The 21,630-nt window shown below is 47.4% G+C and overlaps 1 protein-coding gene across 7 annotated transcripts in view; it reads left to right on the plus strand.

The window, feature by feature from the left end:
* Positions 1-21,630, plus strand: part of ATF7IP (activating transcription factor 7 interacting protein) — a 168,689-nt gene that overhangs the window by 139,948 nt on the left and 7,111 nt on the right. For all 7 annotated transcript variants that reach the window (XM_032789056.2, XM_032789057.2, XM_075067672.1 and 4 more), the window contains one exon: positions 20,811-20,923. In XM_032789056.2, coding sequence (XP_032644947.1) covers positions 20,811-20,923 — 113 coding nt within the window. The remainder of the gene's footprint in view (positions 1-20,810; positions 20,924-21,630) is intronic.

Here is a 21,630-nt window from a genome sequence, read left to right on the forward strand (position 1 = left end):
GGGCCGTCGAATCCAGTGCCTTGCGCTCCCCCGGCACGCGCCGTGGTTGAGCTCCTGCTTATGCTGCTCCGTGCATATGACCGCAGCCAGAGAGCTATCTAAGTGGACTGCCCGGCACCGCCACCTGCCGCGGCCACGACAACCGCGGCACGGCCGGTCCAGTCCGCAAGGGCCGTCGAATCCGAGCCTGGCCCGCTCCCCGGCCGCCGTGGTGAGCTCTGCCTCTGCTTCTTCCGTGCAAAATGGCACCGCAGCCAGGAGCTCATCTAAGTGGATTCCCGGCTCCGACACCTGCCGCGCGCACCAACAACGTCGCACCGTCGATCCGGTCCATAAGGGCCGTCGAATCCAGTGCCCTGCCTGCTCCTCGGGCACACCGTGGTCGGTCCCGCCCTTCTCCCGTGCGAACAGCACCGCAGACAGAGAGCCGTCTAAGCGGGATTGCCTGGGGGGGGTGTGTCGTTGGGGGGACCCTACGCGCACAGCCGGTGACCGTGGAGGGGAACGGACGCATAGTACGGGGATGGAAAATCACGAAACGGGACAAGATGGCTGGAGAGAAACTGGGGTCGTGTGTGGTCGTTAGCGGTGAAGGTGCCAACAACGAAGATAAAGAGACTGTAGGACAGGAGCACTGGGACGAAGGAGGAGAGTGTAAGAGATATGGGAGAGAAGGGGAGCGTGGCCTGAATGTAGAGACTCCTGAGCGCGCAGCGTAGCATGAGAGGGTAGTCTTGGATACACACCTGCCGAAGGGCGCGGGAATGGAGAAGCAGGAAAGTTGAGGGGCAGGTGTGATAGGGGCGAACAACCGATTCCTCGCATACAGCGTACGCAAGCGCCGGCGTACATCCGATGGGGGACGGGAATACCAGCCTGGGGGTGAGAGAGGGGGACGGGACGCTGGCAAGAGCAACAACACCCACCAGACAAATGAACGCGAGCGCACACGACCCGACTTGAGGTGCACGTTTCACCACCGTACTGAGAACACCTGTGAGGCACTGCGACATCAGCACTGTCGTCCCGGTCCCACAAGGGCCGTCGATCCTGTGGCCTGACAGTCCCTGGTTACGCACTGTGTCGAGCTTACTTCCCTCCCGCTGGGACATTTCCACGGCGAGGGTCTCTTCCCCCTGACAGAGTTTTTTCTGCCTGAACTCCGGACACCGTCGGTAATGTGCGGTAGATATGCTCTTTGGCAAGCCACTTGATACGCATCCTCTGTCACGCAGCAGAGTGCAACCTTGATGATCACGTTCCGCGACGCCCACGTCCTGTCGGTGCTTCCACTCCCAACGCCTCTTACAATCACGAGGCATGTGTTCCTCGGCACCGGTCGCATCGCTGCACCAGGTCGGTGTCGTTGCCGCCCGATATCTCGGCACGCTTTCTTGTTCTCCCAGGCACCGCTATGGGCACTGTGGCTCCCGCGCCGCTCAACCTCGAATCTCGTTCCGACCTCCCGCCGCTCTTGGTCTCCAGGTCCGGATTCTCGTTCGGTACCACTGCGCTGTCGTTCCTGGTCCAGGTGCCGAGTTTGGGCAAAGGTTTGGTAGAGTCAGCTCTGCCCATTGTTTTCAGCACCTCCATGCCACTTCCCGGGCGCATCGTGTCTTCCACATGGACGAGGCTTCTTATAGAGGCCCGCTGATTCGTTGTGCTTACCGCAACTTGGTAGCCTCTGGCCTCGTATGGAGTAGCACTTCAATGTGGACCTCCAGGGGCGAGGCCGGAGGGTAGGGGACGCCACTAGTGCACATCCTTAGGGTTGCCCCATAGAGGGGCCGACCTGTTCTATTCGGACATCCAGGCGATTGCCATTGCTTCCTATGGAGGATACAACTACTTGTCTGTCCATCCTCCTCCTGCTTCTAGATCAGTTCAGTTGGTTGAGGAGAAGGGGTAACGGGCATGTGGCACAGGCGCCGCCCCGAATGACGAGGGGCTAGGCCATGACACTCGTCGGCGCACCCGCCAAGGGCGGTGTCTTCTGCAAGGGCCTTATAGCCCTGCGTGCACATCATAGCCCTGCTTAGCCCTATAATCAGAACTGAATTTCACGGTGTGATAAGTATGCGAGTTTCATCAGTTTCCGCCAAGAATTCTGCTTTGGGGAAGAGAAAGGCGCCAGAGCTTCTATCCAGGCCTCGTTAGCCATGAGGAGATCTCCTGGGCTTCAGGTTTCAGAACTCGGCCTGTCACGACTTACCATTGTTTGGTAAAGGCTCTTTGCGAGGAAATCACCCCGGCTGCAAAGCCTAAGGGCAACAGGGTAATAATGTACTCTCTCTGCGGGGTCGCGGCCGCCATGCAGGCCTTTTCCGTCCCCGAGCACATGTGCGGCACGAATCTTCTGGTGCTTGAGCCCCGTGAACTTCCAGGTCGCGAGTGCATACTGTTAAGCGGGATCCCACTCCTACTGCCTCTTGGCATGGTCCAGTTAACTTCAGTTCGCTTCTCCCTACACTGATGTGAGAGTGAGTCCACCCTCCACTTTGTTCCACCCTGTCCCTCTTTTCAGGACTCCTCTTCGGGGCATTCCTCTTACACGAGGGCACACGCTGTGGGATGAGGGGACTACTGTCTCTTATTCCGTAATCCCGCTTGTATGAGGTTCTGACTCTTCTAGCCTACGAAGACTCAACGAAGTTTGTGATTAAGGTGAAGATTCACATGATATCCTCTGGGAACCATTTCTCTGTCCTTGAGATCCTGGAGGGAAGGTATGCCCTCGTATGAAATGCGTACTTTCACATTGCTCTCCCCATCCGACAAGCTCTCACTTCTGCAACATCGCCGTACCTTCCAGTTTACGGTCCTGTGTTTGGCCTTCTACGACCCGCAGGCATATACCTAGTGTGTGGCCATAGTCGCACCCACTCGCCGGACTTGGATGTCATTTTCTTGCTTGGACGATCTGGCTTATCTGAGGATACATCCGACTTGTCAAGTCACTCAGCGGTGGGCTCGTCAAGTATCTTTCAATGTCTATGCTGTATGATCACTATGGCACATCCACTCTGGTTTCCACGCAGAGGTTAGACATCCTGGGGCTTCTGGGATCCGAGCTAGCCGGATCTGCCTTACCACAGCACGTTTCAGGCCGATCGGCCGCTCATCCGGGTTCTGCAAACTTTCTGCACGACCTGGCTTGCGCTCTTGTCTGGGTGGCTCCTGGTTCCATGGCTGCTGCTAGTTTGTAATCAAACACTACGCTCTACTCTTCTTCTCAGGTTTGGCTATTGGCCGTACCGCGGGACGGGGCTCAATGGTTTCAGCATGTCACCATTCCCTCGGCACTCTAGGCTCCCCCTGTGCTAACTCCCTCCTGGTGTAGGGTACGGATGCCGCTCTAATCCGCCACAGCCTCACTGTCCCTGACGCACGGATACGTCATCTTCTCGACTTCAGGTTGCTCACTCATACGGGATTTCCAGCAAGCGCTGCGAGGCAGTGGCGTTCAGTGTTTAACAGCAAGCACCCACGGCCATGTCTACATAAAACCTGGGAGGGACATGGTCTCTCTTTTGTCAGAGGCATCCGTCTTCTGGGACCTTTGCTAGCCCACTCGAAAAAATCTGGTTAGCATCTTTCTTCTCTGCTTTGACTCAGCAGGCTTTCCTGTCTCATGAGTGCTCCGCCCCTTCCTGATGTCATGCATTCTTTGTTGCCAGCGTGGGGATTTTTCCCACATATGGGACTGTCTTTCTGCTTCCGACAGACGCGTAGATGACCGAAGGTTCTGCTCCTCGCAGGTCTCTCTCCGGAGACGATTCTCGGACGCTGTCCTTCTGCCATGGAAGGGCCACGCCTTTATGCCTTCCCACCGTCCCCCGCGCTGCATTGTCCTGCTCAGACCGCAGGGCAGGGACGTGGCAGGCCCTAGCCCGGTCGATGTCATCGCCAAGAGGTACACTTGCAGCCATTCTTACCTTCCTCCAGTAGGTGGGCATTCTGTTGTTCTTCATTACTCTATGGGGGTTTGAGGTTCCTCCCAGGTTGCAGCTTGCACTACACCTAGTACGCCGCCCAGCCCCCACCTGCGACCTCAACGGGTCTGAACCAGACTTTTGTCTCTTTCCATTCGACCCATTGCGGACCTGCTCGCTGTTTACCTGTCTTGGAGAGAACAGTTTGCTAGTAGCCGTTACGTCGGGCCAGACGACTGGATCCGAGCTAGGTCTTAATGGGTTCTTGCCAGACCTTCTGTGTTTCACAATAAACCAGTGCAGTTAGACTGCACCTGGCTTTCTCCCTTAATGGTTTCGGCCTTTTCATGTCACCACACTTCAACGCGCGATTGGACAACAATTGCACTCCCTGGCGTGCGTGTGAGCAGCTCGCATTTATGTGACGACTAAAGCCCGTTGTGTAACTCGCCCCAACTCATCGGTCCGCCAGTTTAGCTGGCCGAAGGAAGACCTATTGTTTCTCTCAGAGGATCTCCTGGTCTGCCGTGCACCCGCCCTTGTTTATGATTTGGCTCACATTTCCCAAGCTCAACATACACCGATGCAGTGCTACCAGGGTCCCAGGTTCATCTGCCGCCTTACTACTCGTGTACCTACCGCACGAGATCTATGCGCGCAGCTCCATGATCCGGCGGTCTCTCTTTTGCTTGCATTATGCTCTGGTTCACAGCCACGGGATACTGCGAGCCTTGGCCTCAGCAGTTTGCATTTGCATATCTCCTCCGGACCGCCACCGCCTAAGGTAAGCTTGGGAATCACCAACTGGAATGGCATTTGAGCAAGCACTCGAAGAAGGAGAAAAGACGGTTACTCACCTTTGTAACTGTTGTTCTTCGAGATGTGTTGCTCATATCCATTCCACACCCGCCCTCCTTCCCCACTGTCGGAGTAGCCGGCAAGAAGGAACTGAAGGGTGGCTGGGTCGGCAGGGGTATATATCCGGCACCATAGCGGCGCCACTCCAGGGGGCGCCCTGCCGACCCACCGAGTGTTGCTAGGGTAAAAATCTTCCGACGAACGTGCACGTGGCGCACACACACCTAACTGGAATGGATATGAGCAACACATCTCGAAGAACAACAGTTACAAAGGTGAGTAACCATCTTTTCTTCAAAAGTTTCTCCATAGATATTCAACAGTTGGTGCGCATGTGTACTCAGTGCACTCAAGTTTGGATTCTTTTGGCCATTAGTGTCCACTGGGGACCATACTTCCACCTGAGTGTCTTCATGCTTCCAACCAAGGCATGAAGACCGCAGCCACCCTCACTTCTGTCTCACCGCCCATGGCTATGAGTCAGAACTTGCAGCATCCAAGACTTTTTGCTCACTGTGCAGTCTACCCATTGTTTTGTAAATAATTGTAAATCGGTAGGTACTTACTCAGTGTTAGTTTAGAGATTTTTTGATAATGTTTCTCTTAATCTGTGACAAAAACAAAACGTATTTGTTTTTGGCTGGGGGTTTGTCTACACAGCAGCTAGACATCTGCAGCTAGTCTCTGCCCACCAATTTGAGCTCACAGGGTTTGGGCTGCGGAGCTATTTTATTGCTGTGTAGACTCTGGGATGCTCCCACCCTCACAAGGTTCTAGAGCCTGTGCTCCAGCCTGAGCCGAAACATCTACACAGCAATGAAACAGCCCTGCAGCCCAAGTCCCACAAGCCCAAGTCGGGGGCCAGCAGCAGTTGTCTAGTTGCTGAGTAGACATACCCGGAGAATTTGTGCCCATGCCAAAACCAGTCATTATGACTGAACCCAAATCTCCAAGATTTCAAAATTTCCTTTTATATGAGGCAGCAGTGCTCCATAATAATGGGCACATCGGATGCTTATTGTGTCTGGAGGAGTGGCATGTAACAGGCAGATGTCACTTGTAAATCTTTTTCTAAGAGAATCCCAAGAACCTGGAAACTCAGCTGAAGATGTTCCTGTTGGAGAGGTTGATATATCCCTCTTCAAATCCCTGAGCACATAGTTTCAAAAAGTGCTCCTGCGAACTCTTCTGCTCACAAATATGAGACAACCCCTTCAAAAGCTTCATCCCTCGTTAACTGGTAAAACCGAAGAGAACAGGGGAAAAAAGACCACCAGTCCCACAAAGGGAAGCACTGTAGGTCTCCTTCATCAGATCCTTCCTCAGAGGCCACAAATCACCTCAAAAAGAGGTAGCTCAAGGCACCAGAATGGTCCCTCTGGCACTCATTCAGGCACTGGTCCCTGTGCCTTTGACCCCCTTTCTTGGTATCACAGAAGTCACCTGGAACCAACCTCTCAGCCCCAAGGCTCCTGGTATCGATATCTCTGATCCTGACTATCCTGCTGCTGATGTCATCCACTCACCTGACTACAATAGCACCAACTTAACTATACCCAAATCCTACACATTGTCAAAAGACCTCATGGTCTCTTTGGTACTGGACTTCTCTTGGTGAGTGGTAGCGAAGGCACCTCTTCCAGCACCAACTGCTGTTCTTACATAGGTGTTGATCAGAGCACAGCGTGTGGGTGTTCCCAGCACTCTAGCTGGAATGGTTTCTCATGTCCTGGGAGACTCTTATTGTCATCCCCAGGTTCTGCTGATAGTAGAAAGGAGACATCAGTTCGTTCTCTGGATATTCTCGCTAATACACGCCACAAATGGCTGATTTTTATTACCCGAGACATAAGACCTCAGAGGGATGTTATCTCTGGAATCCACTCCCATAGCCATCCATTCAGTATGCCTATCCTTGTCGTCCTTAATGGGCAGTATGGGGACTTCATCAGGTTAGAATACTAGTAGCAACATCCCAGTACAAGGATAGATTCCCTTACCCACCACCTCACAAGGGGTTATTAAAGGCAACTCAGTGTCCACTCCTGCCAACCAAGCAGACTGGTCATGGATCTGATGAGGAGTTACAGATGCAGGACCACCCCTTCCTGGCACCCATCGCATTGTCATCTGCCGATGAGGCTGTGGTACACCTACCACAACCACAGATGACCACAGGATGTTCCAGGACTTGTAGGATGGCTCAGATTGGAGTATCCAGTGGAACTGGTCTCAGAAAAATCATACAAGCTCCTGGAAATCCTTCACACCTCAACCTGAACGATTTGCAGTGCCCATCAATGAAGGGCTTTTAGCACCACCTAAGTTGCTCTGGCAGGTGCCCACTTCTTTGGTATCAACATCAAAATAAGCAGATCATTCCTACCAAATACTTTCCCAAGGCTTTTAGCAATTTTACACTCACACCTGGGTCATTGGTTGTTGCAGCACCTAACAAAAGGTGTAGCCAAAGACAGCAGAAAGCAACACCTTGAAGCAAGAAGTCCCAGGAGCTAGATTTATTTGGGCAGAAAAATAATTATTAAACATCTAGTCTTCAAATGCAAATCACCAGTTCCTAGAGCATCTTGGTGAAGTACAGTTATTTAAATTGGGACTCCATCTCTTAAATTCATCAATAGGTTTCCTCAAGATAGCAGAAATAAGTTTGTGCCCCTGATTGCCGAAGGTGAGCTTATGACACTTGCATCGCTCTGTGGCACCCTTGATACTGCTGACAGCATGTAGATCCATGGCTACCTCGATTGCCATGAGGAGATTTTCTTGGCTCCAATCGTCAGGAATCCCTGAGGTACGAGTTACAATTGAGAATCTTCTGTTTGAGGGATGTGGACTTTTTAATGTAAAGACTCATGAAACTTTACATTGAAGGACGTGAGTAATGTTGAGGTCCCCAGGAGTCTGTAGAGGGCTAGTCACGGGTATGGTTATGAAATGTAGGAGTCTTGGGTTCACTCTTCAGGATTCCCTGGAGAGGTGCAGAACTCCATAGAGGATTTACCGACTGACAACTCAAACTTTTTCAGTGAAAAAACTAATGAGCCTCTACACTCGTTGAAAGACTGTAGATGGACCCTTCACTCCCTGGGAATTTATGCTCTGGCCCCAAAGAGAGAACACCACAGGCAAGTATACAGGCCAAGCCTGCTCCTGCCACAAATATTCCATCACCAGTGCCCAGCTGAGCCTCTGTGCAAGATTTTCATCCCCTTCTACTGCCACGACCTTCACCCATGTGCTAAGGGCTACTTTTGATGCCTCAGTCAAGAACTGCCTACCTTTATTGATGCCAACCACTTCTGTCTCCCCACTCCCCATACCCAGTCTTTGGAGGCCCTCTCACACTTTTTGCCTACAACTGGGACTTGTATCACAACAGGCAAGTAGGTTCTAGAAACCATGCACCATGTTTACTCCATCATAGTTCTCTCCCTTCCTCCCACAAACCTCCTTCCCAGCCTCTCTCCATAGACCGCTCTCACAAGGAGATTCTTTGGCAAAAGGCAGAGTCTCTTCTCTAATGAAGGGCAGTAGAACAAGTGCCATCTCAATATCAAGGGAGAAGGTTGTATTCCATATGTCTTAGTCCCAAAAAGTGATGGTTAGAGACCCAGTGAGGACCTTCAACAACTGAACATCTTTATTCGAAAGCCAAAATTCAGGATGGTTACACTAGCATCAATAATCCCCTCCCAACAAGAGGCAAGATGATACACATGACTCTCCGTGTGAAGGATACCCTGTTTTCATGTAGATATTCATCCTCCCCACAGAAAAAATTGTTCGTTTCCTGATAGGTCAGGAACACTACTGGTTCAGAGTCCTTGACTTTGGACTAGCAACAGTCCCAGAGTATTCATGAGGATGTTATCTGTGGTGGCAGTCCAGATAAGATGTCATGACTACTTAGTCTTCCCATACTTGGATGACTGGCTCCTAACAGGTAGTTCCAACCCAGCAACCGGGACAAGTCAGCAACTTTGTTCCTGCTTCATCTTCTAGCAGCAGTGTCTGTATGAACAAAGAAAAGTCCATTTTGACACCCCCCCCACACACACATATGGCCAATAAACTTTATTGGAGTGACATTGGTCTCCATTTCAGCAAGACCTTTTTTCCTCACAAAGATTTCAGTCAATGAGCAATCTGATAACACAAGTTACTTGCAAACCAAAAATGACAGTCAAAGTATGCCTTTCCCTACCAGGCCACATCTGCTTGTGTATTATGTGACACCATTTGCCAGACTTTATCTACGCTGCCTACAGGCCTGGCTCCGGTTCATCTATACACCAGACATGGATCACATGAACACCAGAGACTGTTCCTGCAAGCATCATCTCTTCTTTCACATGGCGGTCGAATCCAGAATGAGTGCAAATGGGAATCCCCTTCATGACTCCCACCCCCAGTGCTACCCTCATGACAGACCCATCTCTTCTAGGATGGGGCATTCTCCTGAACAACCATACCAGAGTATGTGGACACCCCCTACAAGGCCAGGCTGCACATCAATCTGCTCAAAGTGAGAGCAGTCTGCCTGGCCTGTGAAGCCTTTCTCCCACTCATACATTCACACCATATCCAAATAGTGTCGGCCAACATCATCAGAGTCTTTTATGTAAAACAAGCAGAGTGGAGCTGTCAGGGTTCCCTCCCCACTCTGAACTCTGGGGTACAGATGTGGGGACCCGCATAAAAGACCCCCTAAGCTTATTTCTACCAGCTTAGGTTAGAAATTTTGCCAAGGCACAAATTCTTCCTTGTCCTTGGACTGTATCCCTGCCACCACCAAGTGAGTTAGACAAAGATTCAGGAAAAGGACCACTTGGAGTTCTTGTTTCCCTCAAGTATCCGAGGAGTAGCTGTGTTAGTCTGGATCTGTAAAAGCAGCAGAGAATCCTGTGGCACCTTATAGACTAACAGACATTTTGGAGCATGAGCTTTCGTGGGTGAATACCCACTTCATCAGATGCATGTAGTGGAAATTTCCAGGGGCAGGTATATATATGCTAGCAAGCAAGCTAGAGATAACGAGGTTAGTTCAATCAGGGAGGATGAGGCCCTGTTCTAGCAGTTGAGGTGTGAAAACCAAGGGAGGAGAAACTGGTTTTGTAGTTGGCAAGCCATTCACAGTCTTTGTTTAATCCTGAGCTGATGGTGTCAAATTTGCAGATGAACTGAAGCTCAGCAGTTTCTCTTTGAAGTCTGGTCCTGAAGTTTTTTTGCTGCAGGATGGCCACCTTAAGGTCTGCTATAGTGTGGCCAGGGAGGTTGAAGTGCTCTCCTACAGGTTTTTGTATATTGCCATTCCTAATATCTGATTTGTGTCCATTTATCCTTTTCCGTAGAGACTGTCCAGTTTGGCCGATGTACATAGCAGAGGGGCATTGCTGGCATATGATGGCGTATATTACATTGGTGGACGTGCAGGTGAATGAACCGGTGATGGTGTGGCTGATCTGGTTAGGTCCTGTGATGGTGTCGCTGGTGTAGATATGTGGGCAGAGTTAGCATCAAGGTTTGTTGCATGGGTTGGTTCCTGAGCTGGAGTTACTATGGTGTGGTGTGCAGTTGCTGGTGAGAATACGTTTCAGGTTGGCAGGTTGTCTGTGGGCGAGGATTGGCCTGCTACCCAAGGTCTGTGAAAGTGTGGGATCACTGTTTGTTTCCTCCAAAATATCCCCTCAAGTCCCTTCACTCTCTTTCCTGGGGAGGCTTGAGAATAATATACCAACCAAGGTGAGCACAGACCAGACCCTTGGGTCTGTAGGACACTAAAAACCAATCAGGTTCTTAAAAGCAGAACTTTATTATAAAGAAAAGAAGTAAAAGAAGCACCTCTGTAAAATCAGGATGGAAGGCAATTTTACAGGGCAATAAGATTTAAAACAGAGCATTCCTCTCTAGGCAAATCTTCAAAATTACAAAAAACAGGAATAAACTTCCCTCTTAGCATAGAGAAAATTCACAAGCTAAAACAAAAGATAAGCTAACACATTTCCTTGTTATTACTTACAATTTTTGTAATCTTGGATGCTTATTTCAGGTAGGGTTTTAGGAGATGGTTTTTCCTGCCCTGGTCTCTCTCTGTCCCAGAGAGAACAACAAAGAAAGCACAAACTTTCAAATCTGTGGGGGGAGGTTTTGTATCTTCTTCCCTTCTTGGTCCTTTTTGGTCAGGTGCCAACCAGGTTATTTGAGCTTCTTATCCCCTTACAGGTAAAGGAGTTATTTTATGCTACCCGTAGCTGTATGTTTATGAAAGGAGCAAAATCCCTTCCCCTCTGCCTGGAATTGGTGCATAAGAAATCACATCACTATCCTAGCCACATACTATTAGGTGTTCAGTGTTCTCTAGCAGACAAACTCAGCAGGAGCTTCTCTGCAGACCATGAGTGAAAATATACAACTCTGTCCTGAACAAGATACTTATTCAGTGGGGGACACTAATGGGATCTCTTCACATCGCAAACAGGAAACTTCCCCTGTACTACTCCAGGGTAGCTCTCCTGTTGTTATACAGACCAGCTCAGATGTCTTTCCTCCTATCCCTCTGCTACCACATCCTAGACCCTTTTGGTTACTGGAAATTCTGAGACTGTCAACCCATCCTCCTGTCAGGATCTGCCCCTTCCCAGATTTTGTAACTTAAGAAGACTGCAAAATCAGATACCCCAGTCCAGACCCACTTCACCTCACTGCCTGGTTTTTGAATGAGCATCAGAACTAGAACAATCATGTGTGGGAGCTGTCCAAGTCACTCTTACTCAGAGTAGGAAAGATTCACCCAGCAACTGTTACCTAGCTAAATGGAGATGCTTCTCTGCCTGGGCACAGCACAATCAGTCTTCCTCAAAATCTGCATATAGCCTAGTCATTTTAGATTATGTCCTGTCATTGAAGAACTCGGGTCTTTCTGTTAGCTCACAGCAGGTTCATCTTGCAGCAATCAGTGCCTGCCTTCCTCCACGGAACAGGTGTTCTGTTTTCACTCGCCCAGCAACAGTTAAATTCCTAGTCAGGACCTTCCTGCCAATGATCAAGCCTATGTCTCAATGGGACCTCCAGTCTCAGCTTGTCAGTTCTTACCAGACCACTATTTGAACCTTTGGCCACATGCTCTATGTCCCACCTTTTCCCTGAAGATTGCATTTTTAGTTGATGTTATACTAGAAGGAGAGCAAGGTGGGAGCACTCTTGGTTGATCCACCAGATATACCATTTTTCATAAAGAGAAGGTTTTCCTTCACTTTCATCCTAAATTCCTCTCTCAAGTAATTTCTGAATTCCATGTCAACCAACCTGTCTGCTTACCTTTTTTCTTCCCAAAACTCCAATGCTTCTGCTGATGAAAAAAAGGAATTTCCCAGATGTCAGGTGTGCCCTGGCATTCTACCTGCAAAGGACCAAACTAATTTGAAAATCACCAAGACTGTTGGTCACTATAGCAGAAAGGTTATGAGGACAAGCAATGTCTTCTGAGAACCTCTAAATATATTTCTGGTTGCATTATCATGTGCTACTAATAAGTGTGTGTGTGTGCCTCGCAAGGGGTTAGGGCACACTCCATAAGAGTACAAGCTACTTCCACAGCATTTTTACAGGAGGTACTGATAGTGGACATATGTAGAGCGGCTCCCTAGAGTTCCAGTCACACATTCATAAAACATTACACACTAATTCAAGCCTCCCCTGCAGATCCAGCTGTGGGGACTGAAGTTCTCTGAGCATCTTTACTGACTACATCCTTGCATTGCCTCCCCTCCAGTCTGAATATTGCTTATCAGTCATTCACACAGGGACCAGCACTCAAGAAATGGAGGTTACTTACCTGGTAACTGGGAGTCTTTCACGATGTGTGCTCTCTATCTGTATTCCACTACCTGCCCTCCTTTCCCTCTGCTTCAGATCTTATTGGATTTGTGGTAAAAGAAATCATCGGAGAGGCAGACGTTGGCCTACACTGCCCTTACGCCCTCGGTCTGGAGCATGAGGACGTCAGCTGCACATGTGTGGGTCAATGGACACTGCTTATTAAGAACTCCAGACTCTGGGACAGGACATGCATGCATACCCCCATGTGGAAAACAGGTAGAGACGATATGTCTCCAAGAACTTCCGATTACAGGTAAGTAACCTTCATTCCTGTACAAATGCGAAACCACAGCAAAGACAGTCATTTTATACCCAGTAGAGACAACCTGAACCACCCAAGAAGTGCCAGAAGTTTCAGAGGAAGAAATCGTCTGCTGTCTTCTCAGCAGCTTCAACATCATCAAGGCAGAATCTTTGACTCTTTGGTCAGAAGTGGCATACAACTTCTGTTACATTTTCTTATTATATCCCCTCCATATGAGAACAGTTTATTTCATTTTTGTGAAGTCTGGAACACCATCCCTAAGGTCCTGTGTATCAGAGGTGGGCTATTCTGTTCAGTTCCAGAGTCTCCCCAACACCCACCCACCTTCCTCACCTCTTGTAAGGGACCCCTTTCCCAAGAGCATGCTACGTCAGAGCATCACTTCTAGATCTGGAAGCAGTGGAAGAAGTACCTCAATAATATAGGGGGGAGAAAGGTTTTACTCCCATTACTTTGATTTCCAAAAAGGAAGGGGGCTGGTGCCCTATTTTGGTCCTGAGCCAATTGAACACCTTCATTCACACTCTGGTTCTTTGAGTATCATCCCTGTGGGTGCTCCACTTCTGGTGTACATGCACCTTGTGCGCCTTTGGTTGGAGATTTTCAGTAGTAATGTCCGTTAGGTCTGTGCATGCATCCTGCCCTATACCGCCTTATGTTCCATGCTGTGGCTATATAGGGCCAACCGGGCGAACTGCCTTCAGTTCCCTCTCAACCACCTTGGCTTGAAACAGAGCATCTAGCCATGCCAGCTTATCTGTTCATTAAGCTTGCCTTCTAGTATAGTTTAGCCCTTATCAATGTTTAGTTTTATTTCTTTCATTTGGAGGGTTTTTATTTTATTTCCTCATTTTTCCCCTTCGTACCTTCTGGGGAGGAGGCCCCTTTTTTCCATTACAAAGATATGCCAGGATTCAAGCATTGTTTCACTTGCCAGGATACTATCCCTGTCAGTGATGGACTTTCCCATTGTATTCACTGTCTGGGGAACAAGCACATTCCTTACGGTAATTTCTGTAAAGCCCTCAAGAGAAATGCTAGAAAAAAATGAGAAATCAGACTCAGACTACTCACGATGGCAGGCTCCTTGTCCTGCCTCTAATCAGGTCAAGGAACCCTCTGCCCATCTACCTCGGCATCACATTCACCCAGACCTTCGAAGGAGAAATCATCAGAAGTTACTGGAAGAAAAGGAGTTCCAGCTCTTCTCAGAGAGCGTGCCTCAAAAAGATCTTGGTCTTCATTTAAACTAACTGTTTCTAAACCCTCCAGTACCAAGTTGGATACTCAGGCTTCTTCAGTACCAATTGTGGCTCTGAGGTCCTAAGTTCTTCCAAGAGCCACATTGCAAACATGCTTCACTGCCTAAACAGTCTTTGGTACCATTTTAGCCTGACCAGCGCAACAAGGAGAAGCTGTCTGTTACTAGCAGGGCAGTACCAACGGACTTTCTTGTGCAACCTTTGGTGCCTAGCTGCATGCCCACTTCAGTACCACAGAAGGCTAAATGGCCTTACGCTTCACACTCTTCGAGGTGCTCAGTATCCTTGGTACTGACGTCTTATACAAGGCATTACTTTAAGTAAATCCCTCATCCAGGTAAGATAATGGAGACGATACCACAGGACATTAGGTAATCCAGGGATTTGCATGTCTCTGATGAACCAGATTCTTCTCTCTTAATGGGTATTGAGCTCTGATTGGTACTGAGGAGATCAGTCACTGGAGTTACGTATCTCTCCAGTATTGCTGGATTCTCCGCCAATTTCGGAGGTAGGTGGGGCTCCTTTGAATGTTGAGGAGGATCGCTCATCAGACCAGGATTCCTTGTCTACCATTACTGGGTCTTACTCCCTGATAATTACAGGGAGAGAGATTATTTACACGAGGGACATGCTTCCTCTCCTCCTTGGTATGAACACCAATTAGTGACAGCCCAATGCCTTATGGTCCCCCACAGTGGCCATAATGGGACTTTCTGGCTATTCATTGTCAACAGTTTCCATGAGATCCTACCCTCAGCCATCAAGACATGCAATCTCCTAATCCTTCTGTTCTTCCTCAGTTGCAAGAGGAAACATTTGAAGAACAACGGGCCAGAGCAAAGAAGGAAACTACTCCGCAAAACAACTTCTTTTCAGGGCCAGTTGAGGCCCTTGATGATCATTTCAAACAATTCCAGGACCTGGTGAAACAGATTGTAGACTCATTGCAGATCCCACTAGAGGAGGTCTGGGAATCCCAAAATAAACTCTTGGGACATTATGCAAATGTGACCTTCTGTGAGAGTGACTTTACTCATGAGTGAACCCCTCTTACATCCTATCAAAATGATCCCTCACACTCCAGCAACTCACCCACATGCAAGAGAAATGATAAAAAGTGCTATAGTAACTCCTCACTTAAAGTTGTCCTGATTAACATTGTTTCGTTGTTACATTACTGATCAGTTAGAGAACATGCTCGTTTAAGGTTGTGCAGTGCTCCCTTTTATAACATCATTTCGCAGCTGTCTGCTTTGTCCACTGCTTGCAGGAAGAACAGCCCGTTGCCACTAGCTGGTGGGGGCTTGTAACCGGGGTGGACCGGCAGCCCCCTATCAGCTCCCCGCACCCCTAAGTTCCATGTACAGCAGCCACCCAGCAGGCTACCAATTGCCAGCAGTTCAGCTGTCCCTCCCTCCACTGGCATGTGCTGCCCTCTGTCTTGGAGCTGCTCCCTGAGCTTCCTGCTTGCTGGGAGAAAGGGGGCTAATATCAGGGGGTCCCTCTTCCCCCCCCCCTGCTCCTGCACCCCACTTACTCCATTTACATAGAGCAGGGGAGGATACACGACAGAGCTCAGGATGGAGGGAGCTTCCTGGCAGCAGCTGCGTCTCAGCTTGCTGACTACCTTAACAAGGCAATGTACTTAAGAGTGGGGTCAGCATACTTAAAGGGGAAAGGCACATCTCTCTCTCTCTCTCTCTCTCTCACACACACACGCGCACATGGTGTGTGTCTCTGTCTCTATCTGCCATGCTGTCTCCTCTCCCTCCATTCATGCTGCCTTGTAGAGTGTGAGGCTACATTAACAACGTGTTAACCCTTGAGGGCTCAGCTGAGTGGTAGTTCATCATTTAGCAACAAGGCATTCCCTGGGAAATATCCAACCCTCTGACTTCATCACCTCAACCAAGCTTCACAGTCATCATTGCTGTGTACAGTATTAAATTGCTTGTTTAAATTTATTGGGTGGGTCGGTGGGTGGGAATTTTTCCCTGGAATATAACTTCCCCCCCCACCTTTACATTAATTCTTATGGGGAAATAGGATTCGCTTAATGTTGTTTTGCTTAAAGTCACATTTTTCAGGAACATAACTACAACATAAAGTAGGAGTTACTGTATGTCCCAGCAAAAGACTCCAAATTTTTGTTTTCACACCCCACAACCAACTCTTTGGTCAAAGTTGCAAATGAAAGTGGCAGCCCACTTTAAATCAACCCTGTTTGACAAGGACCAAAAGCTCCTTGACCTTTTTGGCCATAAACCTATTTATCCTCAACCCTGCAATTTAGGACAACAAATTACCAGGTATTACTGGCAAAGAACAGTAGGAGCAGATTCAGGCCATCATAACCAAAGGTCAGATATTGGCTAGAACTTTGCTACAAGCTTTCCTAGATGTGGCTGATACAGCAGCATGCTCTGTCTATATAGACTTATGTGTAGTGCTGGGAAGAAGCCAGTGGTCATTGTATATGTAGGTACCAGTGACATTAGGAAGGATGGGAGAGAGGTCCTGGAGGCCAATTTTAGGCTGCTAGGTAAGAGATGGAAGTCCAGGACTTCCATGGTAGGATTCTCTGAAATGCTTCCAGTTCCATGCCGAGAGCCAGTTAGACAGGCAGAACTGCAGGGTCTCAATGCATAGAAGAGATGACAGTGTAGAGAGGATGAGTTCAGTTTTTATTAGGAACTGGGGAAACTTTTGGGAAAGGGAGAGCCTATTCAGGAAGGATGGGCTCCAGCTAAACCAAAATGGAACCAGATTGCTGGTACTTATAATTGAAAAGGTCATAGGGCAGTTTTTAAACTAAGGGCTGGGGGAAAGCCAACAGGTGCAGAGGAGCAAGTGGTTCGGACAGAGATATTCCTTAGGGGAGGATCTATTAATGGAGATTCTCTGTGTCCTAGTTAGGATGAGAGGATGGAAGATGATAAAATACGGTTAGGATCTGATGAGAAACAGTCAAATGAAAAAGAATCCCATTCAGTTACATCAGGTAATGGTAGACAGCTAAAAAGTGACAAGTTTTTCAAGTGCTTATGTACAAATGCTATAAGTCTAAATGATGAGATGGGTGAACCATAGTATCTCATGTTAAATGAGGATATTGATATAATAGGCATCACAGAAACTTGATGAAATGAGGATAATAAATGGGACACAGTAATACCAGGGTACAAAATATATCAGAAGGACATAATAGGTTGTGCTGGTGAGGGAGTGGCACTGTATGTAAAAGAAAGCATAGAATCAAATGAAGTAGAAATCCTAAATGAACCAAACCGTACCATTGAATCTCTATGGATAGTCATTCCATGCTCTAATAATAATATAGCAGTAGGGATATATTACCACGCACCTGACCCAGGGTGGTGGTAGTGACTGTGAAATGCTCAGGGAGATCAGAGAGGCTATAAAAATAAAAAACTCAATAATAATAATGGGAGATTTCAGCTATCCCTATATTGACTGGGTCCATGTCACCTCATGACGGGACGCAGAGATAAAAGTTTCTTGACACCTTAAATGACTGTTTCTTGGAGCAGCTAGTTCTGGAACCCACAAGAGGAGAGGCAATTCTTGGTTTAGTCGTAAGTGGAGCAGAGAATCTGGTCTAAGAGATGAATATAGCTGGACCACTTGGTAATAGTGACCGTAATATAATTAAATTTAACATCCCTATGGTGGGGAAAACACCACAGCAGTGCAACACTGTAGCATTTAATTTCAGAAGGGGGAACTACACAAAAATGAGGAAGTAACTTTTTAAAGACAACATAATAGAGGCTCAGCTTAAATGTATACCACAAATTAAAAAACATAATAAGGGAACCAGAAAAGTGCCACTGTGGCTAAACAACAAAGAAAAAGAAGCAGTGAGAGACAAAAAGGCATCCTTTAAAAAGTGAAAGTTAAATCCTAGTGAAGAAAATAGAAAGGAGCATAAACTCTGGCAAATGAAGTGTAAAACAGAATTAGGAATCTACTAGAATTCTCTGAGGGGGTTAACAAGCATGTGGACAAGGAGGATCCAGTGGCTATAGATTTTTCAGAAGGCCTTTGACAAAGGCCCTCAACAAAGACTTTTAAGTAAAGTAAGTTGTCATGGGGTAAGAGGGGAGGTTGTCTCATGGATTGGTAACTGGTTAAAATATAGGAAACAAAGGGTAGGATAAATGGTCAATTTTCAGAACGGAGAGAGGTAAATAGTGCTGTCCCCCAGGGATCTGTACTGGGCCCTGTCCTATTCGATATGTTCATAAACCACCTGGAAAAAGGGGTAAACAATGAGGTGGCAAAATTTGCAGATGATACAAAACTACGCAAAATAGTTAAGTCTCAGGCAGACACTGAAGAGCTACGAAAGGATCTCACAAAACTGGGTGACTAGGCAACAAAATGGCAGATGAAATTTCATGTTGATAAATACAAAGTAATGCACATTGGAAAACATAATCCTAACTATACATATACAGTGTTGGGGTCTAAATTAGCTGTTACCACTCAAGAAAGAGATCTTGGAGTCATTGTGGATAGTTCTCTGAAAACGTCCAGTCAATGTGCAGCAGTCAAAAAAGCTAACGATGTTGGGAATCATTAGCAAAGGGATGGATAGATAAGAGAAAATATCATATTGCCTCTATATAAATCCACGATGTGGTCACCCCACCTCAAAAAAGACATATTGGAATTCTAATACCTATTTTAAGAATATTAACACGCAGGTGAGACAGACTGATTCCAGCTCTGTGTTTGTCAATATTCAGTTGAGGCATGGGGATCTTGGCATGAGGTAGCACCTCGTTTGCCAGCTCACAGGTGTTATGAGAGTATATCCCCAGTCAGAGAATCTCTCCCTCCTTGTTATCTCTACATTGTACTGATGGGTTAATGGATCCACATTTGAGCTATGTGTTCCCTGCTCCAGGTTAACATTAAACAGCCTTTTTAGTAGAAATAACATCTGCCAGAAGCATAGGAGAAATACAAGCTCTAATGGCAGGATCTGCATTCACTGTTTCTCTTAAGCATAGAGTAACCTTGAGACCTCACCCAAAGTTGTTGCCGAAGGTAGTCTCTGATTTCCATCTCAACCAAGTAATATTTCTACTTATTTTCTTTCCAAAGTCACATTGCTGTCGAGGGAAACTAAACTTTACACACCAGGGTGCCTTCTTTCTTTCTGAATAGAACTAAGCCATTTAGGGTATTCCCTGAGATTATTTGTAGTTTATGGGGATAGGGTGAAAGGCCAAATTATATCAACCTGTCTGATTGTATTTCAACATATATTGCGTTGTGCTATGAAATAACAAATTTAGATCCACCACTGAGAGTGAGAGCTCCCTGTATGAGAGAAGTCCAAGTAGCTGCTGTAGATTCTTTAAGAAATGTTCCAGTACTAGAGATATATAGGGCAGTTATTTAGGGTTCAGTGCAGACATTTACCCAGAATTGATCTGTAGTAGACATATCAAGATCTGATGCTTGTTTTGGTAGGGCAGTTTTACAATCATTCAGGTAGATTCCTAGCACGCACCTCCTGTGATCTAGGTCACTACTGGTGAGTCACCAACAGTGGACTATATATAGATAGAAGAAAATGTTACTGACCTCACAGTAACAGTGGTCGTTCAAGATGTGTTGTCTGTATATGTATATTCCCTGACCTGCCCTCCTTCCCTGCTACTGTGGAGTACCTGGATTCTGTATTGGTGAGGAACCGAGGGGTGAATGAGGACACACCACCCATTGTGCCTTTGGCTAAGGCACAAAGAAACGCAGGGTGCAGGGGCAGCCCCCTACAGATAGTTCTGGCCAAAAGAATCTGAACTTGAGTGCATGGGGCACATGCGCATCAAGAGTGGAATATACAGGGACAACACACCATGAAGAACCACAGTTACTGTAAGGTAAGTAACAGTTTCTTGGTAGTTATCACAATTCCTAGGCACTTACCTGTAAGGTCATCTAGTCCATCCCTAGCCAGGGTTCTCTATAGTGCCTCATTTAATGCCAGTTCATGTGTGTAAGTGTTCATAAAAAACACACATGGCCTTCTGTGGATGAACACTTCTCAGATGGGATGAAACACAGTTCTTTTTGCTATCCACAGTGCAGCTTTTTGCCACTGGTACACTGGGCAAACATTATTTTGCTGCAGTGGGTTTCTGCTTTTTTTCCCCCTCCTTGGGCCCCAAATTAATCTGCTTTTTCTCTCATGATCTCAAATCTTGGTCTAGAATGGTCTAGAATCTTTTGTTTCACTTCTTGTGTTGCTGCTAAGGATTCTTGGCTCCTGGGATGGACATTCAAGCATTGCTCTTCTGCCCCTGCCCAACATGTGCACCTGCTTTATTCTCGCTCCCTAATTGTTGTGGGGGAGAGAAGCATCTCTGTGCCTCCTTCCCCTTTTGGGGCCTATCCCTTCTAGCCTTTTCCAGCTCTCTGAGGAGCAGTTTCATAAAAAATACTTACTTAGCTTTCCTAAAGGGTCAGTCCTCTGGCATTCTGATTGGCTGGCCCGAAGAACTGACTACTCAGGGTCCTGACTGTACCTCTTCTCTCCCTCTGGTGTCTTTGTAGGTTTGACAGTGCGAATGCCTCAGACAACTGCCTATGTTGTGAACAATGGGCTAACCCTTGGATCTGGAGGCCCTCAACTCACGGTGCATCACCGGCCACCACAGGTGCATGCTGTAAGTACAGTTATCCATTGCTTCAAAGTGCCACCACATTTGTGTCACTATTCACAGGTTTGTCTTAACATAAAGGGTTTTCAGACTATTTCATAGTGTGGACCACATGTTAGTCGAGGACTTGTGGACTCCTCCGATTTCATTCACAAAGCTGCCACAACCAGAGCAGTTAGACCCATGTGACCTGCCAGCTCACCATTAGCAAGTGCGCCACAAAGCCCCAGTGGCCTACATAGCAGTTTGAGAATTGCTACACTTTAATACTAGATGTGTGCCAGGGCCCTCTTGGGATCAGGGTGTGCTGAGAAAATGTGCTAGGTCAAAGAGCTCAAGTCTTCAAGGGATTAAGGAATACGGTCTGTGATCTTAGCTGTGAACAGGGATAGTTACAATGGAAATCATGGACAATTTCTCAAATAATAAAAATTTCTCTTCACTGTTCTGCCTGCGAGTCATTTCTTGTGCCAAAGATTATCACTTGTGGGGATGAGAGGGCTCTGGCTCCTGCAGTTTCTCAGCACAGTTATTAGTGGTGTTTGTATCTGGGTGCAGGGTGGTCATTGTATATGGACACAATGTGATCCACTCCTTATTCAGGGTTGTTTTGAAAATAACTTGGTCGGCACTGGGTTTTAGTTTTCCATTCTTTGTAATGCTGAATTTAACCCCTTCTGAGTGAGTTGTCTTTTCCATTATAGCTGACACTG

Source organism: Chelonoidis abingdonii, chromosome 1, assembly GCF_003597395.2.
Source record: "Chelonoidis abingdonii isolate Lonesome George chromosome 1, CheloAbing_2.0, whole genome shotgun sequence".
Taxonomy (NCBI): Eukaryota; Metazoa; Chordata; order Testudines; family Testudinidae; genus Chelonoidis; species Chelonoidis abingdonii.